Consider the following 27,447-nt stretch of genomic DNA (forward strand, 5'->3'; position numbering starts at 1 on the left):
TCAGTCTCACCTTGATGACATCTCCATTGGAGGCAACTGAATCTGTTGGAATGGTCACTCGAAATGAGCGTCCAACAATAGCCGTGCCATCAGGAATGCCAACCACTGTGGGAATAGCCTCGTGGAGGTCTGAGAGCACTGAGTGCATGGACGCCTCGAGATGGTTCTCCCAGTCCTTGACGGCTTCCGAAGGTTCACTGGGCCAGTGGGACTGAGTCACAGCCACGGAGAGCAGAAGGAGAAAGGTCCTCCCCCAGAGAGGGAGCAGCAGCGAGAGGCCCACAGACATCCTCATCCTGGGCCCGAGTCTGCTCAAGCCGATAGTCTCTCTAAGAGAGGAAGCAAGCGATGTGGTCCCAGAACTGGGTCCTCACCCTCTGCACACCTGCTCCATCCCAGAGCACCCAGAGCCTGAAAAAGAAGAAGAGCAGACTCAGACTTGAGCAATCCTCATGGTTTCAAATTTGAACACTGGCAGTTATTACCCCCTCAGTGTTCCTGCCAAAAACATCTACCCTAAGTTGGATCAAGTCTCACCCTGTGCTGTCCAGTACAGAGCCACCAGCTACACGTGGCTTCTGAGCACTGGAAATGTGGCTGGCCCATTAAGTGTAAAATACACAGTGGATTTTGAAAACTTAGTATAAAAAAAGGAATGTAAAATATCTCATTAATACTTTAAAAATATTGATTACATATTGAAATAATATTTTGCATGTAAAAATATTAAATATGGTTAAGTAAATAAATATTAATAAATGGTAACTAATTTAAAATTAAATACTATATAATTAAAACTAATTCCACCTGCTTATTTTTTTTTCATGTGGCTACCAGAAAATATTTAATGACATACATGGCTCATTATACTTCTGTTGGGCAGTGCTGCTCCAGACCTAACTTCCAGTTTATAGGAAACATTCGGGCCATAAAGACACAATCAGACAAATCTAGAATGTGGGACCTTCTACAAGATAACCAGTCTAGTCTTTCTAAATGCTGAAACCTCTAAACACAAGGGAACTGTTCTAGATTTAAAGACTAACCAAATGCAACCTGTGTATTCTGGTTGGATCCTGGACTTACTTCAAAACAAAACAAAACAAAACAAAACAAAACAAAACAAAACAAACAAACACACAAGCCCAGCTCCCAAAGGGTTAACAGGGAATTCTGTACATGGGCTGGAGATTAGATTTATTGTTAATTTTCTTAGATGAGATGATGCTGGTGTAGCTTGATAGGAGACTACTCAGTTTTGAAGTATTTAGGTATGAAGTATCAAAAGTCTCTGCAACTCATTTTGAAATGGTCCAAGGGGGAAAAAATGTGTGCATGTATATACACAGATAAAACAATGTGGCAAATGTCACAATTATTAAGTCTTTAAAAAATACTTTAAAAAAGACTAAAAAGCCAAGTATTTGCACAGAGAAATATAGCAATTGCCCACTTCTTACACCCCATATGTTACATATAGTTGCAAACTCGATGCCAGTGAACAAACTTACTGAACTCTTTTGCCCCCCACCCCCCAAAAGAGTAACTAGAACCCTGCACATTGCCCCCTCTCCCCCACACCAGTTTCAGGCAGCTCATGACACTGCTCATAGGCTGGCAGCCACACAGATGCATTGTGTAACTTTCTGGGTGCCCATAGGTGACCACAGCCATCACAAGCAATTTCCCATTCTGGAAAAGGATGAAGCCCTGCCCTGAGCCAAGCTGTTGAGGGACCACGTGATATTTTCTGACCTGGAAAGTAAATAAAATTGCTGAAGAAAATAAGGTCATTGAAATGGGCAGTGTCTTCTAAAGTCAATGCAAATCCAAGCCAACTCCAAGAGGGTTTTTTTTTTTTTTTTTGCTATTGATTTTGCTATTCCTGTTTTTAAACTAAAATTCATGAGACAGAAACAAAATCCAAGAATCTTAGTATAACAATTTTGAGGGCTGAGAGTCCTATTCTACCAAACAAAGACTTATCATAAAGCTACTGTATTTAATGCAGTATCACATGGGACAGAGTAGACAATGGACTGTGGAACTAGAGGGAGAGCTCAAAACCAGCTTGCAAAGAAGCTGTTCAAATGTGCCAGGACAAGTGATCATCTATGTAGAAAAACAAACACAATTAGGTTCTTCTGTCACTTTATCAAAAAACAAGATAAATCCCAGGTGGATTAGATACACAAATGTAAAAGGCAGAACTTTAAAAATTTTAGAATATAGTAGAATGTCAGAATAAGGAAGGATTTCATTTTAAAAGACAAAACAAAAGGAAAAATAATCATTGAATTTCACTTCTATGAAGATGGAGTAGATGTATTTTTCCTTAGTTTCCCACTAAATACAATGAAAAGTCTTAGATATATGTGTATATATATTAAACAAGAGACTCTAAAAAGTCAAGAGAAGAAAACAAAACCAGCTAGGGACCCCAGGACTCAAGGAAAGACATAGTTATGAGTTTCCTTTTTGCCTCATATATCCTAGAATTAGAGCTGAGGAAGCTGACAACCCAGAAGTGCCAACAGATGAGACAAAAAAATTCCTAACAAAAGTCTGCTCTCTTTAGCCAAAGGAGCAGGAAGGGTAGCCTAGCAAGACAGAAAATATTTAGACAATAACAGCTCTATTCTAGCCAAACTCCACAGAAAAAACTGTGGCCCCAGTCCCACCCACACCACCAAAGGCCAAGGAGGGAGCCTATACTTCCACCCTCATAAGGCTACAACAAGGCGCCCTAATATGTCTACTGGGGAGGGAGTCAGGACTTTCATCCCCACTGGCCAGTAACAATGCACCACCTCTTTTCCTCTAGCCCCCTGATGTCAGTGGAAACCACATGGGGAACTTGGATTTCTATATTCCCATCCAAGCAGTAAGAAGGAGCCTCTCCCTCTCCCTGCTGGGATGGTGTCAGAGAGGACTACTGGCAAGTCAGAATTTTTACCAATGATCAGTGGGAGTGAAGTCTAGGGAACCAGAACTCCCACCCCAACCCAGCAGTAACAAGGACTTCACCTGCCTTCAGGTGTCAACAAAGGCTGAGTACTAAACCTCAACTTCTACCTAAACTTCCCAGTAATCAGACAGTGCCGCCTCTACCATTCCCCTTCCAGAGAAGTGTGAGACAAAGGCCAGTTAAAACAGAATCTAGTTTCAGAACAAAAAATAAAACTGTTCAGATTTCAATCAAAAATCACTCGTCGTATCAAGAACCAGGAAGATCCCAAACTGAATCAAAAAAAGATAATCAACAGATGACATCACCAAGATGACAAAAGCAGGTAGACAATAAAAGGATGGAAAAAGATATATCATGCAAACAATAATTAAAGGGAAGCAGGAGCAGCTGTATTAATAGACTTCAGAGCAAAGAAGATTATCAGAACAAAAAGGGACGTTATGCTAAAAGGGTCAATCTATCAAGAATAGCAACTTTCAATGTGTATGCACCAAACAACGGAATTGCAGAACATGCGAAGCAAAAACTGATAGAACTGAAAGGAAAAATAAAGAAATCCACAATTCAAGTTGGAAATTTCAACATCACTCTCTCAACAACTGCTAGAGCAACTAGAAAGAAAACCAGCAAGGATACAAAAAAACCAAAAAATATTATCAGCATGATTTAATTACCACTTATAGAATACTCTGCCTGACAACAGAGCACATATTCTTTTCAAATGTCCACAGGACATATATCCTGATAGACCACATCTAGGGCCATGAAACAAACCTCAACAAATTCAAAGGAACTAAAATAATTCCAACCACAATGGAATCAAATTAGAAATCTGTAACACAAAGATAACAGGAACATCTCCAAACACTTGAAAACATACTTTTAAATAATTCCCACATCAGAGAGCAAGTCTCAAGGCAAATAAAAAGAGTACATTGAACGGAATGAAAATAAAAATACATTTGTAGGGCTGTACTGAAATTTGCAGAACACAGCTAAAGCAGCACTTGGAGTGAATTTATAGCATTGAATCCACTAGAAAAAAAAGAAAATCTCAAACCAATAATCTATGCTCCCACCTCAAGATCTTAAAAAAAAAAAGAGAGAGAGAGAGAAAGAGCAAAATAAACCAAAAGCAAGCAGAAGAAAGGAAAAAATAAAGTACAGACAGAATTAAAAAAAATTGAAAACAAAAATAGAAAAATAAATAAAATAAAAACTGGTTCTTTGAAAAGATTAATAGAATTGACAAGTCTCTAATAAAACTGACAAAGCAGAGAAGACACAAATTACCAGTATCAGGAATGAAACATGGGATATCACTACAGATCCTGCGGACATCAAAAGGATAATAAGGAAATTCCACAAATAACTCACAGATAAATTAGATAATTCAAATGAAATAGGCCAATTCCTTAAAAACTACAAACTACTACAATTCACCCACTATGATACAGATAATTTCTATTAAAGAAACTATTAAGGAAACTGAATTTGCAATTTAAAAACTCCCACAAAGTACACCAGAAATTAACACAACATTGTAAACCGATTGTATTTCAATTTAAAAAATAAATAAAAATAAAAATGAAGAATACACACTTCCACAAAAAGCAATCTCCAGGTCCAGATGGCTTCACCAATAGAGTCTACCAAACCTTTAAAGAAGAATTAACACCAATTCTATAATCTTTTCCAGAAAGAAGAAATACTTGCCTATTCATTTTATGAAGCAAGCAGTACTCTGATACCTAAATCAAATACCAAAAAAACCTCTCATGAACATAGACACAAAATTTTTAACAAAACATTAACAAATAGAATTAGTAATATATAAAAAGAACTATACACCACGACCAAGTGGCACTTATTCCAGGATGCAAGGCCAGTTCAATATTTGAAAAATGTAATCTACCATATTAACAGACTAAAGAACAAAAATCACATGATCTTATCAATTGATACAGAAAAAGTACCTAACAAAATTCAACACCCATTCATGATAAATACTCTCAGAAAAACAGGAACAGACGGGAGCTTTCTCAACTTCATAAAGAGCATCTACAAAAAACATATAGCTAACACTACACTTAATGGTGACAGACTGAATGCTTTCTCCTTATGGTCAGAAACAAGACAAGTATGTCTGTTCTCACTGCTCTTATCTGACACAGTGCTAGAAGTTCTAGCCAGGGTAATAAGGCAAGAAAAGGAAACAAAAAGGCATATAGATGGTAAGAGGAAAAATAAAACTGTCCCTACTTGCATATGACTTAATTGTCTATGTAGAAAATCCCAAGGAATCTATAGAACAAACTCCTAGAACAAATAAGCAAGTTTAGCAAGGCCACAGGAAACAAAACAAACACACAAAAATCAACTGTATTTCTAAATGCTAGAAATAAACATGGGAACACCAAATTTAAAAGATGATACCATTTAAATCGTTTAAAAAAGGAAATATGTAGGTATAAATCCAACAATACATGTACAGGATTTGTATGCTGAAAATTAGACAACACTAGTGAAAGAAATCAAAGATCTAAACAAATGGAGAGACATGCTGTGTTAATGGGATGGAAAGCTCAATATCGTAACAATTCTCTCCAGGTTGATATATAAGTTTGTGATAGGCTAAATAATGGCTACCCAAAAATATCAGGTCCTAATCCCTATAATCTATAAATGTACTTTATGAAGAAAGCTTTTGCAGATGTGATTAAACTAAGAATCTTGACATGAGGAGATTATCCAGGTTGGCCTTAAATCCAATCACAGTTGCAATTATAAGAGGCAGAGGGAGATTATACACACAGGCAGATGGAGAAGAAAATGTGAAGGCTGAGGCAGAGATTGGAGTGATGTGGTCACAAGCCAAGGAATGCCAAATAGTCGCAGCCACCAGAAGCTAGAAGAGACAAGGAAGAGATTCTTCCCCCAGAACCCACAAAGGGAGTAACAGCCTTTGCCAATACCTTGATTTTACACTTCTGGTCTCCAGAACTAGGAAAGAATAAATGTGTGTGTTACTCAAAGCCACTAAGATTGCAGTAAATTTTTATGGCAGCCCTAGAAAACTAAGTCAAGGTTTAATGCAGTTCCTATTAAAAATCCCAGCAAGAATTTTTGTAGATATAGACAAGATTACTCTAAAATTTACATGGAAAGGAACTAGAATAGCTGTGATGAGAAAAACAACTATTTTGAGTTGCTGCCTAGGCATTTCACAGTATGATAACCCTGCTCATACCCAAAGTCTGAACATTCAGCTAGGATCTGAGCTTAGGATTCCCGCTGTAAGTTCCCACTTCTGCTTTTCCTGAGGCTCCTTTTAAAATAACCACTTAAGAGTTGAATCCTCTGCCCCAAACACTATGTAAATCATAGGTACTCTACATCTCCTACTGGCTTGTGACCTGGTATAGAGGACTGCCCTTTCCCTGGCTCACTGCCCACCCATTCCCACTCCTACCCTCTATTTCTGGGATCTGTAAGTAATAGATCTTTACTTCCTTTGTGTGCGTGGATTTAAACTGCATCTTCAATCAAAAGGAACCTATGGTTTTCGCTTCCCCAAAGTGGGAGCTCAGATGCTGAGGGAGCTACCTTGCTGACCTTATGTGGATGACTTGTGCCCTCTCATCAGCAAGTCATAATCTGCATATTCTTAAATTTACTACACCAGCTACAGCCTCTCAATACAGTAACAAAAACAATTTTGAAAAGGAAAAAAAAAAATAGGAATTATTCCACCTACAGTAACAACTAAACTAGTGAAGTAATCAAGACTGTATTGGTAGAGGGACAAACAATGGAACAGAATAGAGAATCCAGAAACAGACCTAAACAAGAATGCTCAACAGATTTTTGACAAAGGTGCAAAAGCAATCAAATGGGGGAGAAATAGCTTTCTCAACAAATGGTACAACCCAAATGTCCCTTCAAAGGATGAATGGTTAAACTGTGGTATGTCCATACCATGGAATACTAATGAGCAATAAAAAGGAATGAACTACTGATGCTCAACAATTTGGATGAATCTCAAGGGAGTTATGGGGGGTGAAAAATGTTAATCCCAAAAGATTACATACTACACGATTTCATTTATATAACACTCTTGAAGTGACAAAATTATAGAAAGGGAAGACAGGTTAGTGGTGGCTATGAAAGGGCAACATGAGCGATCCCTGTGGTGATGAAAATGTTCTATGTTTTGACTGTATCAATGTCAATATCCTGGTTGTGATATTGTACTATGATTTAAACTGTTACCATGGGGGGGGGGAAATTGTGTAAAGGGTGCATAGGATCTCTCTGTATTATTTTTAACAACTGCATGTGAATCCACACTCAAAAAAGGTTTTTAAACCTAAAAAAAAAAGGTAAATTTCAATTAGAATTTTTAATTTCTGTACAATACAGGATACCATAAGGAAAGTAAAAAGGACCAACTAAAGTATAGGAGAGAGCTTTTTCAATGCATAGGATAGCTAAAGGATCCTTATCAAAATACATCAAGTGCTCTGAAACAATAAAAATGGGCTGAAGACAGAAGAGATAACAAATAGGTAATTCACAGAAAAGAAAACCTGAATAGCAATAAACATACAAAAAGATACTCAACCTCATTAGTAATCAGGGGGAAGGAAATTAAAGCAACATGAAAAAACCTTTCCATAACAATCAGAATAGGCAAAAATGTTGAAATGTGACATCACTAAGAGGAAGGAACTGCATGGCTAGTCCAGCATTGCCTGGTCCAATCTCTTGGAGAGGACTCACCAGCCCAGCTGGGCCCTTCCATTCCTAAGTGCACACCCAGAGGAATGCACACACATACATGGAGTTAGAGCAAGCACATTCACTACAACACTGGAAAGCTGGAAACAACTCCAACTGGAGAAAGCACCAACAGGCTGTAGTTACATTCACGTCATAAAATTCTGTAGACGATTAAAATCAACTAAAATTATAAGAACTAAAATTGATAAATCTCAAAAAATGTTTAGCAAAAAGAGTTCACTGCATAAAGATATTAATGCCGCTTATGTAAAATGTTTATATACCACTTATAGATTCATACAAATGTAAAATCATGTATGAGATCATGAACACCAAATTCAGGATCATGGTCAGTCTAGGAAGAGGGCAAAGGAAAAAGAAGGGGTTCATGAGTCTCCAAATTTATAACTGCTTTACTTTCTAAAACAGGATCTTACAAAAATACAGAAGAACATTCAGATATGACAAAGCTGGGTGGCAGATACTTGGGTTACATGTAATGCTGTTAGTCTATGTTCTCTGCTGAGTACTGAAACATGCAAGTGAAGAGCTTATCTGAGTCCTGTGATCTCAATAAAAACCCTAAAACAGCCAGCACTTCCTGCCCTATTTCAACTATCTGGGTCTTGTTCACCACCTTCTCAGAACTGGAAAGCCCCATCCTCAAACATGTGTCTGGCATATTCTGAATGGCATCTAAAATCCAGATCCCAGCCCCTGGAGCTCCTGCACTGCCCCAACCCTACCCCACCCACCACCCTCATCTCTGTCCACTTCTCCCTCTTGGTGCCCAAGTCACACAGGTTTACACAGCCCCGCTGAGAACAGAGTCTGCATGCAGCCCTACTTCCTAGGACAGCACTTTCTCCCTAAGGGTTCAGAAAAACACATGGTGCTGTTCTATAAAGGTATGAGGCAGGATCTGAAATTCACCTACCTTAGAAAGCTAATGAAGATGTCTTATCATTTGGCACAATCCTCTCATCAATGTGAGATAAGTAAGAGATACAATACTGTCTTCCTTCCTGTTTCCACTACCTTGTTCCACTCCAAGGCCACATGTGATCAGGTAGCTCTCACAGGACTTCAGACACATTCCTCAAAAGGGACCTTTCTTCCCTGCCAACAGGACAAGACTAGATCACTTATGCCCACCAGATCTGCCAGCAGTGTTAAGTACACTTCTCGAGGGGGTCACCAAATGACCATGGACTTAGAAGCTGGGGTCCTGTGGGCATCAGTTCCAAGAGCCACTTAACTCCCAGCGGGGCCCTCTTCCAGGAAAGACAAGGAAGGAAACACTTGATTCCTCAACAACTGGTGTTCACTGTACCCTGGGTGGAGGTCTTCTCCTCAGACCTCTATAAAGTGCCCTAAATTTAAGGCTTTTCTTTTAAATTCTTTTCTGTTTCTTTTTTGTATCTCCCAGTTTCTTAATTGTCTGTGCTTCTATACTCCTTATTTTATCACTTAATTTTTTTAAATGTTCTATGTCTTTTGTTTTATACTACCTTAAATTTTAACTTTAGTGTTTTCTTTCCTGTTGCATAGTGCTTCCTTTAATGGCTTTTTCCTTTCTTATACAGATTAACTCTTATTTAGTAAATGGCTCAGCTCAACCAACACTCCACAAGACTGTTAAGTTGTGGAAGGGCAGGGACCCAACTGTTGCAATCACTGACGTATGCCAAGCACAGACCTAAGAAATGAATGGGGCAGATACAGGCCTTTTGCTTTTTTAAAGTCTCTTCCTACGTCTTTACTCTTTTGTGTACTTACTTTTCTACTTATTAGATCCTGTTGATCTTTTACTTTTCTAATCTGATTCTCCATTTTAAAATTCTCAGCTTATTTGAAAACAGCAACAGTATGAGACACACCCTGTCCTACCAGGAACATAAGCTCAGTCAGCTATCTGCAGACATATGACAACACAGGGTATCTGTTTCATGAGCATGACTAAGTGCTCTGCATTTAGCAAGCGGGCAATGTCCAGGGCACAACTCCAACTGCTGTGTGTTGGTTTTCCATGTTCTGGTGAGAAAAGGTCTTTTTGTAAACTGGCAAAAAGCAGCCTTGTATCTTTCTGATACTGGCTTCCTGTAAGCAAGGGTCACATCTCCCTGTTGTAGGGACTTGTCAGGCTGCACCCAAACACCAGTATTAGGACCTCCCTCTGGAAGGCTTTTCTACAGTCTCATACTCACACACTTGGTCATTCAGACATGGAGGCACTACAGAGATCCTCCTTCTCATTTTTCAGAACCAAGGCCTAAAGAGAGGTAATCCTCAACGATGGTCACACTGAATCTGTGGCCAGAGCATGGTGGGAGGAGAAGGTGCTCAGGAACCAGAGAAACCAACCAGAGTCACCCAATCTTCCTGACACAGCCACTCACTTTAACGCTGCACATGCACTCACAGTATACCCTCTGGAACGCCAGAAGCGCTCAGGGTACTCCAAAAGTATGTCTCAGCTGAACGCATTACTGTTTGGCTGACAGAAGCTGCCGAGGCTCTCCTACTGAGAAGAGTGGGAAAGGGTAACTCATTCCTCTGTGCCAGCCCCCAATGCAATGCCTGCTGCTAAGTCTGAGCTCAGCACTACTCCAGGCCCCAGCAAAATACAGTTCTGTGAAGAGGAGCTTTCCCAGAGCTTTGGTGAAGCACTTGGCATTCCAAACACATGCTCAACAGCCATGGTATAAGGGGTGAAAAACGGGCATACTTCCTTTCTCCAACTGTGACACTGAGGACTCTTCAGTGATGAGCAGAAATAAAAAGTCAAGTTTTCATCAGTGCCTAAAAGGTGTATTTAAAGTTTATCAGATTAGTCAGCAAGGACACAACTAGGGAATCAAAAGCATTATTCAGTGACAGGTGAGGACCCCAGACATCCGAGGCAGAGTTCAGCAGAAAAGAAGCCTCCTTCCTGTCACTGATATTAATCCCTATTTATATGCAAACTGGAGCATGAAGTGTGTGTGTGTGTGTACGTGTGTGTGTACGTGTGTGTGTACGTGTGTGTGTGTGTGTGTGTGTGTGTGTGTGTGTGTACACAAGCCATGAGGCATAAGGCCCTGTGACCCTACCCTGTCCAGACAGCCTTCAGTCTCTGGGAACTAGGGGATTCCTCTGGAATTCCAGCCCCAGGAGAGAAGCAGCTCTGTTCTGCTGAGGCTATCTCCCAGAGCTAATGAGTACCCCCATGCACACAGGAGGTTCAGCCAATAAATACTTTCCAGTCAAAAAAATGCAAGGAACAAAGGCATAAATGGCATTAACTCAATTCATAGAAAATTTAATGTTTCCTCGTATGCAGAGAAACCCATAGAGAATGAAACTTTGAAATATCTTAACTAAAAACTCTGAAAGAATAGCTCCCTACTAGTTTTTACTTTCTAAGAATGAAGGAAAACTTGTGATATTCATCTCATTATTAACCACACAAAATGAGGCAGAAGCAGCCCACCCCACCACTGGCAGGAACCCCTACTCTCCAATAGCTATGTTACCTAAAAATAGTACTTAAACTGTCAAATTGCAACCATTCACCTTGGTAATTAAGGAAAATGGGATTTCCTTTTTAAAACCAAACAATAATAGTAAAACCCATGTCCCTATTTTAAACGGTTTTGGGAAAAGCAAAAGCAATCATCTTAACTGGAGCAACCACTTTAGGTTCCATCTAGCAAAAAGGTTTTTGTCCAGACACTCAGAAGTTAAATGTGAGTCTAACATTAATATAAAAAAGTTAGTGGGTTAATGAGTTTAAAACTGCTCAATCTGATGGCCAACAGGATGTACTCAACACAATGGAAAACAATAGTGTGAAGTCACTGTTTATTTGGACTTTAAATACTAAAAAGATTTCTCTGCTTTGAGCTTAAAACAGAACTTTTTCATCCCTTAGCATCAGATGAAGAAGGTGTTGAGCCAAGTCACTGGTGAAAATGCAAGGTATCATCCTAAAATCCTTCACAGCTCAGGACGCAGAAGAGATTTCCCTGACATGAAGCAAGTTCCTGCCTGGCCTGTGCACCATGGGAAGAATACCAGAGGTGTGGGGGCAGCCTAGCGAAGACACCATCGGGGGGCTGGGAACTCGTCAATATAGTCCAGGGTCACAAACACAGCAAGTCTTACACAACAGTTTATCAAACAGAAAAGCTATCCGAATGCTTTTTTCACTTAGAAAACTCTTGCAAACTCTCAGTTATCATCAAAAGCAAAGGTCCAGGAAGGGCAGAGGTTTCTGCTGATGGTGATGGGATTTTTTTCAACAAAGACAGGAAGGAAGTAAAAGTTTCATACCTGGGTACAAACTCAGGTACAAACACACCCTAGAGGAAGGATAGAAAGACAAGGTTCCAAAGCCAGGGCTGAATGGCCATTCTCCACTGGACTGTGGTTTTTAATCTGGGTAGATTTTTAACATCTTATGTGATCAAGCTCATTGAAAAACAGTTCCTTCTACACTCCACTGAACTCCATATGCTGCTGTTAAACATTACTCATTACTGAACTGTACACTTAAAGTGGTTAAGATGGTAAGTTTTACGTGTATTTTATCACAATTTTTTAAAAGATTTAATGGTTAAGATGACAAATTTAATACTATGTATATTTTACTACAATTATAAATAAGTATTTTTTTAAATCCTCATTACCCAAAAGTCACACCAACCAGACTTCAGAAAAAAGACTTAATGAGGTTTAGGTCCAGTCTTTTCATTATTGATGCCCAGGTAGGGCACTGAGGATGGAAAAGGATACTCTGAGCCCAAAGACAAGGCCCAGGCTTAACTGTCCATTTGGCTGCAGCAGCTGAACTGGGAGGTGGGGTGGAAGTGGGGGAGTAAGTGTGAGAGGTGGGTGGCCAGACTTGGCAGAATACAAGTGGGGACGAATTACCACATCCGTGTACCCTTGTGGCAAACAAGAAGGCAACTGAAGTAAACTATAGCCATCTCAAGACAGCCCAACAATAATTAACACTTCAGTGCTTATTTATGGACTATCTACCCTGTGCTGGGTGTGAAGCTTTATTTGCTATGCATGTAGTCTTCCCATGCATAAGATTAGCCAATTAAGATTTACATACATTACTAAATCATAAAACACAAGAAGTAATAAACTAAGTACTTATAAATTATAGGTGTTTTCCAAGGGGGCGCTTACTAGAAAGTAAAAGTTGCCTTCTGATTTCCCAAACCTCCCCTGGCTATCCAATCCCTTCCTCATCTTAGTACAAGGGTAGAGTTGGGACAACACTGTCAGGGCAGGATGGTCAATGTCTGTCTGGGTCAAGGCTGGACTCCGAGGGCTGCCTGAAGAGGAAAGGAGGGGGAAGAGGTCCACTGCATGGATCTCGTGTTGCATATGCTTGGCTGCCCTCTCCCCCAGTAGATGCCGAGCACCAAGCAGGCACTCACCAGACATCGGGGTATAGGGATGGGGTTTCCACTAAATCCCCAAAATGATTCACCAAACACAAAACAAGTAATCACTTGATTTCACACTTCGAAGTTAAAAGCTAAGCTTCCTGATATTTCTTCCATTGTACTACAAAAGATTAAAAATAAATACCATAGCCTAAAACTAATATGCTAATCTGACCTCAATGAATTAAATTTAGAAAAAGTGTGCTGACTGCTGGCTTTCCTAACCTAATTGGCTAATCAGACTCCAGAACACAGAAGTGAGATGAAATTATCAGAGTGGCCCCAGTCACTCCCAACTCCCTACCCAGGTCCCCCCTTACTGCAGCCCTTGACCCTGCCTGCAGCCTCACAATACAGGGTCAGGAGCCAGACGGGGTGTCCTGGCCCCTGCTGACTGGGAGTTCTTGCACTGCAAAGTGCAATGAGTGTGTATCTAGGCAAATACTCAATCTTCTGTGTTTAAGTTGTGACCTGCTTTCGCCACATTCTTATTTGGGGCCACATTCTTAGGGCTCAACCATCAAGAACATTTCAGCCACGCCAGAAATTGCCAGATCAACAAGACTTGCTTATAAAAGGACAAGACACAACTGGTACCCACTCCCTTTGCTCAGACTTTCTTGCTAGCAGAATTCCTTCCCTCCCACATATGGCTCTGTCTAACTGACCCTTCTACCTACCTCAGCCTTGCCACAGCTACAAAATCTAAATAATCACAAACTTCTCTGATAGGTTTTAGGGGTGTGTTTCCAAAGGCTGAAGCAAAACAGCCAAAAGATGGCCTTGCAGACTTCTGGAACCCCTGCTCTGCAAAGCCATGGCCACTCTAAGACCAGGCAGCAAAGCAGTGGACAAGGCCAACACTGACGCCTGCCATGCATGACCTCAGAATCAGACTTAGAGTGGCACCTGAGAATGCCAGTTCCCAGTGAACTGCTGAAGGCAAAGCTCCTGGGCTAAATCCCATCAACTCCTGCACTGCTGGCCTTCCCCAGCAGAGGATGCCCGGCTGCTCCTCAAGGACCACAGCACCGATGCAAAGAAATGTATCCAGTTCAGGCACCTCTACACCAAGTAAGACAGAGAAAACCCATTACTTCCAAGTGCTTTCCTCCTCCTCAAAGCTCCAGATTCCCAGTCGTTGTCTGCCACAACAGATTTACACCCAGGTTTAACATGACTGAAGAAATCCTTGAAGACACTTGTCCTCACCTCCCACTGCTTCTACCTCCTTGTTCTGCAGGCTTTGATCACTCCCTTGGCACAAAGGACAAAGTGAGTTTTTACTTAGTAGTAATTATTTGGAAATTAATTCCTGAATTTTAGAATCCAAGGATTAAAAATTAAAAGCATAAAAAAGGTAAGAGAAGGACACATGTAACAGCTCGCCTGTCTTATTAAAAGGGTGCAGCCATAATCTATATATTCCCAAGTAATGAAGATAAAATAGCAGCTACCAAGCACTTCTCAGTGGTGGTCAGAATCTCCTAATGCATGAAGGTGTTGTTTCCTTCTTCCAAACAGAGCCAAGATCTCCTAAATTTTCAAGGTGAGCCACTGTCAGGCACAAATGGACTCCCACAGCGCGGACGGACAAAGATCCCACAAGCCCACAGCTTAATTCTTCAGATAGTTTATCTACTTTTCCCAAGAATCTTCAACTGGCTTCTGATGTGAGCACAGAGGCGCCCTGCCCTTCCCTGTCTCTGTGTAAATCATTTGCACTGAGCGCTAACAACTTAAAGGACCTCTTTTGTACATGACAAGTTTCTTTTATGTCTTCTCATTGTATACCAATCCAATGAAACTTAAAAGTTCTGTGTCTTAAGAACAGACCTAATTAAGAGTCAGGAACCTCCTCTTTGCATTTATCTCATGCAGGGATCAAGATGACACTGTGAGTGATTTCATGGCAACACAGTCCTCCTAACAGGCTGGCCCCTCACAGAGCCATGGGGATAGCCACTGCCTGCCTCTCAGAAACTCCTTGGTCAGTAAAAGGAAAAGGACAGGAAGGCAGAGAGGTCACAGGCAAAAGAGAAAGTATGAGTAAACTAGACAGAGCTCTGATTCTATCTTCTCAGACTAAGCTGCCCTGCAGAATCCGACTGATAAAAGGGCTGATAAAGGGCTAAGAAGCAGGAAGTCACCCAGCACGCTCCTGACACCAGAGTTTCCACCTCTCGTACCCCAGAGATTAGTGCAACTGCAAAAACTTGAGCAGCAGCTTCTGGGAGCATCTTCCCTGTAAATAACTGCAGCTAATTCAAAGAAGACTAATTTAAAGCTTGCACATCTGCTTTCTGGATTACCTGCAATGCATCCAGGGATCTCACCTATCTTTTGCTTTTATAGACTTAAGTACTTGAATTTGACACTGACCACAAGGTCAAGGAAGTGACAGGGCTTCAAACTCAACAGGCATCTAAGACTCAGTGAGTACCTCGAGCAGGACTGGTGTGCACTTGTCTGGTTCTGGTTACTTCTTTGTGGCTCATGTCCTGCTTGATGACTCACAGCAACAAGTGCAGTGCCTGGGCACCAAGGCCTGTAAACGGTGGGTGCACAGCATGTATTATGGGCCTGGACACAACAGGCTTTAAAGCAGTCATGTCCAAAACGTTCTGAAGGAGAATGAACATGTTCTAACTTCACCTACCCCTCAACAGGAAAGCAGTGGTCCTGCCCATCAGAATGTCAGGTGTGGCTGTCCTCTGGGAACAGGACAGGAAAGAGGTCAGTGACTATCAGAGGTCACAGTACTCCAGAGAGCATAGCACCAGCGGGTGCAATGGAGCAACAGCAATTTTTTGGCTGACAGGATTTTTTAAAAATTATTTTATAAATCTAAGTTTGTTCTCAGAATCCTTGTTTTCTAGGCAATACAGAATGAAATAATACCAAGTACAGTAATAATCAATAGCGTGAACAGAGATAACTTAAGCAAATGGCAAATTAAATAATGATACTTTGGCAGCAATTACTTTTCTTTTTCCATAAGCACCTTGCTCTAACAAGGAAACACACGATAGGAATTATATTTCCTTGATGGTTTTTATTCAACAAATTTTGACCATCTACTAAATTTCAGATGCCATCCTATCCCCCGTCTGCTCTTTAATTTCAACTCCATTCCGTTTGTTTTAGTCTCTTCACAAATGAAGAACACCATAAAAATGAAAATGCCTGCTCTTATTTAGATGATTAGTCTCAAGAAAAATCATGAGTTTCTCTTATTTCTCAATAAAAACTTTCCCCGCCAGACTAGGTGTCCCCTGAAGGCTGGAACAGGGTCTAATTCACTAGGTCCTGGGCTCAGGCTGATCAATGGGGGCTAGACAGCAGAGCCTGGACAGGGTGGATAAGAGTGCAGATCAGCACCAATCAGAGAAAGCTGAGGTCTCAGAGTGTGACCTCCACTTCCTAGACCAGTCTGTCTAACCAAGAACACCGGGATGGGAAGGGATAGAAGGGTCTAGGCAGTCAGCTGCTTTCCCTTGGCCTTACCAGGGAGACGGGCCCACTATCACCACCCAATGATATGGGTCAAGACCCAGCATTCCAGTCAAGTTCAAGAAAGGTCAAAGACCTGAGAGAGCGTGCGCTGAGTCCTTCCCCTGCCCACCCCTTGGCCCCAAACTGGCTTTGGTCAGTGACTTGTCCAAGGTTCCTGGCTCACGCCCAACCTCGGGTCACTCTGTTCTGGGCTCTGCTCCTACACAAGCTACGATAATGCCTCACTGCCCAGCACAGCGACGTCTACTGAACCCTCAGCTTCTCTGCTTATCTTCAGGACTAGGCTCCAAGTCCTCCTCTCCTGAGAGACTGCCCTTCCTTCACCACTCTGGAGTGCTTCCCCTTCTATCAAACACACCCAAACTCTGCCACGCCTAGAACAAGTATGCTCCACAGCACGTTCTCCTGAATACAGAGCTGCTGGTGTTCCTACAGCACAACCATGCTCCACTTAACCTGGAATGCTTACTCCCACATCTGATCAACCCCTCAGTGGAACAGGTGCTCAACAAACATTTGGTTGGGGAATTAACATAAATCAATGCTTTTCCTCAAATGTGGCACTATACCAAAGTTCACTCCTTCCCTTTCCTTTACCACTTCAAAAACAGCTGGACATTTCCAGTGACAGGCATGAATAGTTCTCAGGAAAAGGGAAACAGAAGGCACCCCTTTCTGATGCAATGGCCACCAAGGTCACCTAAAGCTTGTTATCTCAGTGACCATCTTCCTCAAATGAGCTTTGGTCCATCTAATGGGCAGGTTCATGAGCACCTTCTGAATGCCCAATTCTGCCTTTGTGAGAATGCTAAGTTTCTTACTTCAACCGAGGATACAAGCTCTCCTAAGCTCTGGAGCAGTGGCTCCAGACCCTGGCTGCATGTTAGAATCACCTGGGCAGAGGACTTAGTATGCTGGGTTCTGATCATTTCTGTAACAATTAAGTAGAAATAAATTCTTTTTGAGCAGGCAGGACCTTCTTTTATTTTGTTGCTAAAGTCCATCTTACTCTGCTAATATCATGTGTTCACTTCTTTCACTTATAATGAAAATCAAGAACTGGAACTCCTTTAGTCAACTCATGAAATTCCTTTATTCAACTGCAACATTATTAACTGAATACAAAATCAGATTTATTTTAAAAGACTTTCAGTAAATGAAAATATGTACCATGCATCCATATGTTGGTTTCTAAACACCACTTCAACTAAAAGAAACCAAGGGCTGATGCCAGGCTGGGACAAGAAACTTGGAATATCCTGTTGCATCAGGAAGTCAGGAAGTGCTCAAAGATGAGGACATGTCAAAAGAACACAGAAGCCAGCCTAAAGGGGCTCCCACTGGCCTCCTGGGACTATCTGGGCATCAATATGAATAACGACAAGAATGAGCTATATCCCATTGAATAAGATCGATATGAACTAATATAAATAAACCAATGAATAAACAAGGAGGCAAGAAACCTCTCCTTTGAGTAAAGTGATAACTAATACTGAAGGAATGATGGTCTTAGACGCATCACTGTATGCTGAAAGTAGAGGCTCAAAGTTTGATAAGGAACAGGATAGTTACATAGTATCCTCCCATAAATTACTTATTAATTGCAAAAGGAAAAAAGTCAACTTTACAGAGGAAAAAACTGTCGGCTACCTCTTCAACCAGTACTGATTATGATGACAAGCCAGCATGTTGTGTCTGCTCACATGGGGCTATCAAAGATGCGATTGGGATAACTGAGGAAATGTGAATAAGGAATGTAGATATTATACCAGTGTTAAGTTTCCTCATGTTGACAGATGTACTGTGGTTGTGTAAAAGAATGTTCTTTTTCTTAGGAAATACACAATTAGGTATTTAGGAGTAAAGAGGCATGATGTTTGCCAATTACTCAGATGGTTCGGGGAAAAAATATATAAAGAGAAAAGAGAGAATGACAAAGCAAACAAGGCAAAATGTAAATAAATGGTGACTCATTAGTATTGAGGAGTACTATTCTTGCAATTTTTCTCTAAGTCTGAAGTTATATCAGATTTTTAAGTTACAAAAATATATGCTATGTGAAATGGAAAGAAAACAAGTGTTAATAAAAAGGAGTGTGGGCCATGGTCTGTTGCCCCTCTCAGGACTTCAGTTCTTCTTTGGAAAAGCAGAGATAATTCACCCACAGTTGTGACTCAAAGTCAGCCGAAGAGCTCTGTAAACTGTGATGGCCTAAGTAACCCCAATCCTACCACTTACCTCACACCCTAGCACTTTTTGTCCACCAGCATTCCAGATTCCAGGCACCAAGGCCCCTGACTGCATGATTCAAAACAAAGCCCACCAGGCCCCCAAGCCCTCCAAGTTTATATGGGGAAAAGAAGGTATCTTAAAAGCATCTCCCTCTAGAAACACTACAAACATAAAATATACACAAAAAAGGACTTGTTTATTTGTTTTAAAAGTGACTCGGATTATAATGGAAGAAAATGTCACACTGGGGCCTGAAATTACTACACTGGGCTATGTTTGCTCAAGCCTAAAAATAGTTTCATCTTTCCTTCCCAGGAGCCTTCCCTTCTGGAGGAAAAAAACCCTGACCAAACCATCACCAAGTTCAGAGGTCCCAGAGCTAAACACAAGATCTGGGCAGGCTGAAATCAGCGTTTCCCAGTTATCAGATTCCCACTAATAATTCCCAGGCACAATTCAGAAGATACACAAGAAGCCTCAAAATGATGCCGTCAACTGTCTGGTCCTTTGGACCTAATGTAATAAAAGTAATTTACATGGAGGTAAAATAAATTCCAACAATACACATGTGGGGGAGGCATAGTGAAAAGAAGGTTTTCTTCCCAGGCCCTCAGGTAGGCAGGCTGGTGTCTTCAGTAGCTCTCCACAAATGACACATTTAGTATATCTCTAAACACATAAACAAATACATCTTTTATTCTATTCTTAAAACTCAAATGGAATCATATGCTTCATAATTGTTACTTTTTAAAATTTACTAGAACCAACAAACGTCAGCCCCAGTGGGTGGCTCCACCTTCTCATTCCCCCTGCTGCTGATGGCACATCCATGTGTAAGCATCCTGCATGGTGTCCTCTCAAGGGTGCTCTCTCCCTCTCAGACTTGCACTCTTCTGGTAGGAAATTTGAGGATAAAATCCTAGATGTGGAATTGCTGGGTCAAAGGTTATAAAGGTTATATAGGTAGAATTGATAGATACTGGCAAAATGCCTTTCAGTTTACATTCCCATCTAAAGATACGAGTGATTTTCCCCTTAACTTTCACTAAAATTTAGTTACTGTCAAACTCCTTCATTAATAACAAGATGGAAGAGGAAGGAGGGTGGGACAGGTTGAAACAGTATGAGACAGCTGTATGCCCCTCTCATATTGTTGGATTAATGGACAGAGTGGGCAGTAAGTATCATAAATTCAAGCTGGGAGTAGTGGTACTTCATAGTTAGCCAGCATGAAAATATGGGAGGGTGAGCATCCAGATGACTAATGAATCAAAACATGGCACTATGTTTTTCTACTCAAACTTGACTACCTCAGAGGAAAATTGCTATGGAAAATTTATGGGCTAATTTCTCCAAATAATAAGGTATCTGTGGTGCTCTTTGCTCCTATTGTGGACCAGCCCTCTGGACCCGGGCACCTCCTGGGCCTACCCTAGAAGAGCTCTGGTTCAGGGCAGTGGGAACACGAGTACAAATGTTGAGCGCTAGGAGGATGGGAGAGGGAAGTTAGAGAGTATTTAGGGGCTCTCAAATCTAATCTGCATACTGTAGTTTCAGTGTTCTGAAAAACATTAACCTTTTCTAAACCATACTGTCAAGTCTAAGTTTGAGGCCTATTTTTCTTCAACTGAGGGGCAAGGCCTGGGAGGAATGCTGGAGCCCAGCAGTCCTGGAGGTCATACCCTCCAGACTCTTGGGGCACTGGGGTAAGAACCATCTGACGCAGGCCAGTGCAGCCATCTGGGACAGGCAGTTGTGTGCCTGAGCCTCCCCAGTCCACTTTCATCTTTCTCTTTGATCAGCCTAACTTGTTCATGAACAAGTAGCCCAATAGGAAGTCGTGCCCACGACAGTAACTGTCATTCCATAGTCCTAAGATGACACTCCCAAATCTGTACCATACTGGTTCCTGGTTCAAAGGCTGCCCAGAAAAAACAGGTGACATATGCAACTCCACCTAGATAAGGAGGAACAGGAACAGGGAACCACTTACCACCATGAGGCTCATGATACAAACCCCCAGAGAGAAACACCAGGACCAGAGAGAAAGGGCATGAAGCCATTCAGCAGCTGTTGTGGTTACATTAATATTCTAAAGATATACACTAAAGGATGGATGGATGAAATGACAGGATGTCTGAGATTTGCTTCAAGATAATGGGGGGGAGGGGACAACAGCTGGGAGTGTGATTGGGGCATGACTGGCCAGTTATTGATGGATGTTGGGACTGGTGATAGGTACATGAGATTCATTGTATTATTCTGTCTTTGAGTGTACTTGAAATTCTCTATGATAAAAAGTTCAAAAATAAAATACAACAGAGGCATATAAACAAAATTCCTTGTAATTAAGATATCAAATATATCCAGTATTTCACTCTTAGGTGTATACCCAGAAGCCATGGACAAGAATGGTTTATAACAGTATCATTCATGATAGTCAAAAGTTAGAAACAACCCAAATGTCCACCAACAAAAGCAGTAAATTATGGTATATTCATATGTGAAATACTAAACAACAACAAAAGAACAAACTGTTGTATAGAACCACGAAGACATCAGAGGCTTAACATTCAGCAAGAAAAGACAGGCACATGAGAGTACACATGTACTCTACCACTCCACTTACATGAAGGTCAAGAGCAGTAAAACTAAGCTCAAGGACAGAGATCAGAAGAGTGGTTACCTTTGGGGAGATACTGATTAGATAAAGGCAAATAGAACCTTCTGGAAATTTTCTATACCTTGATCTGAGTGATGTATACATCTGTAAAACTGTCGAGTTGTACATTTATGATTTATGCATTTTGCTACATGTAAATTATACTTCAGTTTTTTAAACAGTAACATCAAAAAATCAAACACTACTGGTTAGCAGGAGATTCAGTGAAACAACTCCATCTATAAAAGAATAGATTTTCAAAGCCTAAAGGATGAAGTAACTCAGCTCTGGCCTGGGATCATTTTGGTGGAGGGCTGCTATCTGACTGCCCTGAGGTGAAACTAGGACTCCCTCTAAGGACGTTCACTCCTAGCTGATCACAAACACCAAAGAACACCAGAGCAGCCAACACCAGAAAACACAGCTTTACCTTCTGCTTCGCCACCTAAGCAACTAACTGTGGCTGTGGTTTTGACCTCACCAAATTCTGAGTAATTCAACTTTTAAGTGTAGTGGTACAGATCTCTCATACAGGAGATTCAGCACTTTCCTCACCGCCGTGCCTGCTGCTGACACCCACTCCTTCTTCGGGCAGCTCCTGAGCAATGCCCAGCAGCCCCTCCAGCCCTTCCACCAGCACAGCACACGCCTCCCTGACTCTGGAATTCCTTACATTCTCCTCCCTAAAGAACAACACTCAGAAAACTTAGATTCCAAACAAGAAAACAAAACTGGTCTACCTCCTTAGGCCTAAGCAACCTTGATAGACAAACAGGATGCAAAAAATCTGAATTTACATGGCTTAAAAATCATTTAAGTATAAAAGAATCTGAAAAAGTATATATATATATATATAACTGAATCACTTTGCTATACATCTGAAACTAACACATTGTAAATCAACTATACTTCAATAAAAATTTTAAAAAATTATTTAAGTATAAAAATGAATGAAATTTTAAATGTGTGAAATAACAGCACAACAAAAACTCCACAGGCACATGGTAAGTGTCACATCAGTGGGGAAAGGCCAGATAAATCCTGGTACATCACACAACACCTCTTCTCAGGGGCATTCTCACTTGAACGGCAGTGGGCTTGGTATATACAAAGATATAGGCCAATCATGAGCACAGCCCTTTTCTTCCAGGCAGTGGTTCTGTCTATGAGGTGAGCACTTAGTTGCCCTCACACCAGACACAGACTTGCACTGCCCGTCAAATTCTGGGGTAAGCTGGAGTGGGGCCTCCAGACAGGAAAGCCAGGACTAGCTGACAAGTTCCTGGGCCTCGAGCCTGAGCCTACTTTCACGCAACAGTTACTCTTGGCCCTCCACATGCCCACATCTTCAGCCACCAACCAGCAGGGCAGCAGCTGGCAGCTGGCAGCTGGCAGCTGGCTGCTGACACACCTCCCCATTCAGAAAGGGAAGTTTCTGTACCTAGAACTTGAGACCAGCAGGTGAGGTCATGACCACAGCCCACAAAGCTTTCTACTATCCTCCACCCAACCTACCCGGCCTGATGGTGCAGGTATAGGGACAAACTAGATTCTGGCTGCTGTCCAAGCTCTACCCATTTCTCCATTTTCTTACCACTGGGGCCGAGTGCCCTACCTAGAGAAGCAGGAAAATCCTCTAAAATAACTTTCAAACACAGAGAAAATTTGTAAAACACAATACTCATAAGACACAGTTTGAACCGACCATTTAAGTCATCAGGAGCAACACCTACATTTTACAGGTGGGTAAACCAAGGCTTCCACAGTCCCCAGATAGTGAGCAATTAAGCAGGATGAGAATTCCTCTCCTAAGTCTCTCTCAATATTTTCCCCATCAGAACACTCTATCAACAAAGGGGGAAAGAAGAGAGGAAAACTGAAGAGGGGGCAAAAAAAGAACAGACAATGAAAGGCAGAGTAGCCGAGTATTGGGGGGAGAAGGGAAATTTGAAGGAAGAAGGGAGGGCCTGAGAGGCAGACAGCACTTTAAACTCATCTAAGTGAATTAGGCCAAAGGACACATCCAGGCTTTTCCTCTTGCAACATCTGTCACATCCGTGCTGGGGAAACTGGTTTGACAAGGATCAAGGATCACAGAGCCACTGAGAGCCTGAGCTGGGCCTGGCCTCTCCTCAGACCCCATCATCCTGCCACAGAAGTGGTGCTCTGGGTACCTGCTTTGAGCAAAGTATGGAACATGAGGAAAGCAGCACTCCGGAGGAAAGACCCAAACCATCCTAGCCTTGCCAAAGGGACCAAACTTGAGGCTGATAAAGCCATTGGATAAGGCTGCCAATTCACAGGAAATACAGAGAAGAGAATGCTGAATTGCACCCTGCGACACAATCTGCTAAATCTGGACTGTGGGAGATTCTACAGGTCTAAGGACCCAGGTTCTTCAGCAGGTAATTGCAAGAAAAGAGGACAAAGGGGAGAAAATGTAGATTAAAAGATATGCCAATTTTCAAAAATGGACAAAATTAAACTCAGTGTTTAAGGATACATATTTTGGAGATAAAACTATAAAGAAACATAAGGAAGGGGAGGGTATAGCTCAGGGGTAGAGCATGTGCTTAGCATGCATGAGGTCCTGGGTTCAATTCCCAGCACTTTCATTAGAAAACCAACCAACCAACCAACCTAATTACCAGCTCCCCAGCAAAAAAAAAAATTTTTAAATAAGAATAAATGTAAGGAAATGGATACAAAAAGACAGAAAGTGGTCACCTTGGGAAGGAAGGAAAAAAAAGGGCTGGGGCAGGGTTGGGGCCCATGGAAAGGCCTCTGGGGGCCAACAAAGCTCTATTTGTTGACCTTATAATTCACTAAGCTATACTTTTTTGGGGGGGTCTTGTTTCCTCTATTTTTGTTTTATTTTACACTAATAAAGTTTTTTTTTTAAGTTAAATAAGATGAAATAAACATAAAATAAGCCCTGAAAGAGCTTAAGGACTTTGCAAAGCAGCGTATGCAGAAAAAAAACCTCACCAGGAAGGGCGAACAGAGAGGGTGGCCCCACAGGCAACTAGGTGGGGACCTCTCTCTAATTCAGGGGTTCAGCACTAGGAACAACCACTGGCTGCTCACCCAGAGCCCACAGCTGCATGGCTCCTTCATCCCTCTCACCTAGTTCCCATGGATGAAGAAGGTTTTCTGTTTCTTTTTAAACCAGGTACCCTCAAATTCTGACACGCTCAGTCATTACTCCCTACCCTGCAGATTTTCCTTACTCCTATAGCCCTAAAGGGTTTTAACCTGCTCCCTGGCAAAGCACACCAGCACTAATCTTTCAGACTCCAAACATTCCTCGACTCTGGGCTAGTCCAACCTCACAGCCTCCATTTCTGTTCAGAAGCTGACTCTGTCTAGGTCACCATAAGTCCCATCATCTCAGGGTTGGGTGAAGTCTATATCCACCCCCACCCTCACCTCCTCCAGCTGCCTTGGTGATTAACAGAGCAAATACAGCAAAGTTCCTCCACACATTGAGTTATCTTCTCCCTCCCTATCCTTTCAAGGCTAACCTTCCCTAATAACCATTCTATCTCCTGCAGATTCCTCAGTTATTCCCCAAAGCCCCCGACACACACACACCCTCATCCAAATCATCACCAAACCAAAAGGCCTCCCCGAAGTTCACTTTGACCACTCCCTGAAACTCCAACTCAAAGGCCTCGCCTGAATTGTCTAAGGAACAACATCAGGGTCAGGAAATAGCTCAACAGGTCACAGACACATCAGTGTGTACCCAAATGTCAGCTTGGCTTCGAAAATAATCTAGAACTGCGTACCAAGCTCTCTAAGGTCTTGTCCCTGATCCCTCACATCACCTTCTGAATGGGCCTAGCCCCCCACCCCCCCTTATGATGAATCAGAGGCACACTGACTGAAGTCACCCGCAGCTTCTCCAAACCACACTTTTTTTCTAAAAAACACCAACTGAGAGGAAATAATCATCACAACTCCTCCCTCTTTTTTCTGGTCAGGGCAGGAGTAGGGCCCATAACTCTCTCATCCATCACCAGATCCCCTCCCCAGGCCTAGCACAGTGCCCAGGACATGACAGTGACTCAAAAACCACCTGATGAATGAATGAACAAATAACTGAAAACCCCTGCCAACAGGGCCTGCCTAAGGGATGCCACATGACAGTTCCCTCCATAGTTCATGGGTTAGCCAGTCTTGTAAGGCTGCTTAACAGTCAATACTTAATCTTAAACACGTCCTAGATCAAACTCCTTTTTTCTTTAACTTTTTCCAATTATAAACATAAATTCATTAGGTAAGCTAAAACAGGTAAAGAAAAGGACCTGACAAAGTACACACTTTAAAATATATATACAGAATACAAACAATCTTAATCCAGTCACCCATAACCTCTTATGAACGTAATATTTCTGTGCTTCAGACAACCAACATGGGTAGACTAGCTAAGGAACATGGACATCACTACGTACACCACTAGGCACCCTGCTTTCTCCACCCCAGATCCAAATCTGAAATAAAACTACCCAGGCCAGTAATCCCCCGACAATGACAAGAAGTCTATAGTGCCTACAGTAGAAATGGACTTACTTCCACACTGGTGTTTCTTCTGCTGTATTAAGAATCAGCTCTGGCACAGCGGCCTCCTCTGGACTGTTCTGCTGCATCGCCCCAGGACTACTCCCTGATCTGTCGGCTCTGCTTCCCCTCTACCTTATTAAAGGATTTAGAGTGAGCATTTAGAGATTTTCAGCTCCCCTCTGGTGGTATCATATCATTTTCTTATCTGATAACAGCCAATAGCTCTACCCTCACTTGCCTCTAACATAAAGGTCAGAGACCAAATCCTCTACTATCTGGAAATCACGTGGAGCCTTCTCCACTGGGAACCCACAGGCAGCTTTCCCTCAACACAGAATCATAAAACATGGTGCCTTCATCACCTGGAGGTGGGAGCCCAACTTTTGTCTTTAGGATAATTATCCTCTGCTCAGAAATTGGACACTGGTGCCTGTACCCTTATTCTCCTCACATCCTATAATTTTATATTATAAGTTACCCAGTAAGGAAATCATATAGTCACATACAGAAAAAGTAAGTATATGTGTAGTTCTTTAAAAACCAGGGGATTTTTATACTAGGCATGCATTTCTGCTGGTAACTCAAACAGAAATAAACATTATACAAAAAAAGGAAATGAAGCACTTCCAGTCACTCAATTCACATGGCAACCTTGCCGGTCCATCCTCCTTCCACTGCACCGTGAAGTTCTAGAAAACAAACCTGGGCACAACAAAGACTCTCCAAAGAAACTCCTTAAAAATCTAAACAATGTTGTCTAGTTAACAGAGTCCTTGGTCTACAAACTATTTTTGTCCTTTACTCACATCGATGGGGCCAGTGCCCCCAAGGACCACCTGTCCCAGTGAGACATCACAGCACTCAATGCTCCACAGGTGAGCAAGGAGTCAAGCTAGAGCTACTTTCTGGGAAGTACCAGTGGGCTCATGTCTAGATTTTTTTTATAAGATACTACTTGATATATATAAAATAATTTATTATGCATTTAATTATAAAACACAATAAAAAAAAACCCTAAACTCACCACTTAACCTAAGAAGTATGTCCAGCCTTTATTAAATATCAGACTCTCAGTTTACATCAGAAAAAGGACAAGTATAATACAAGTAGCAATTATGATAATATGTATAACTGAATCACTATGCTGTACACCAGAAATTAACACTGTAAATCAACTATACTTCAATTTTTAAAAATTAAAAAATTTAAAAAAAAACCCCCAAAACAGGTAGTAGTCATGGAGAGGTGTAGGGCACCTTACTAGGAAGCCTTTA

The 27,447-nt window shown here is 41.6% G+C and overlaps 1 protein-coding gene across 7 annotated transcripts in view; it reads right to left on the reverse strand.

The window, feature by feature from the left end:
• DAG1 (dystroglycan 1) overlaps positions 1 to 27,447 on the reverse strand; it is a 52,443-nt gene that overhangs the window by 15,631 nt on the left and 9,365 nt on the right. For 6 of the 7 annotated variants that reach the window (XM_032458505.1, XM_032458506.1, XM_032458507.1 and 3 more), the window contains one exon: positions 11 to 411. In XM_032458505.1, the coding sequence (XP_032314396.1) occupies positions 11 to 295 (285 nt within the window). In that variant the 5' untranslated portion in view covers positions 296 to 411. Of the gene's footprint in view, positions 1 to 10; positions 412 to 27,447 lie in introns of those variants that run through there. The other variant, XM_032458512.1, reaches the window with a different exon arrangement.

This window comes from Camelus ferus, chromosome 17 (genome assembly GCF_009834535.1).
Source record: "Camelus ferus isolate YT-003-E chromosome 17, BCGSAC_Cfer_1.0, whole genome shotgun sequence".
In the NCBI taxonomy this organism is placed as follows: Eukaryota; Metazoa; Chordata; class Mammalia; order Artiodactyla; family Camelidae; genus Camelus; species Camelus ferus.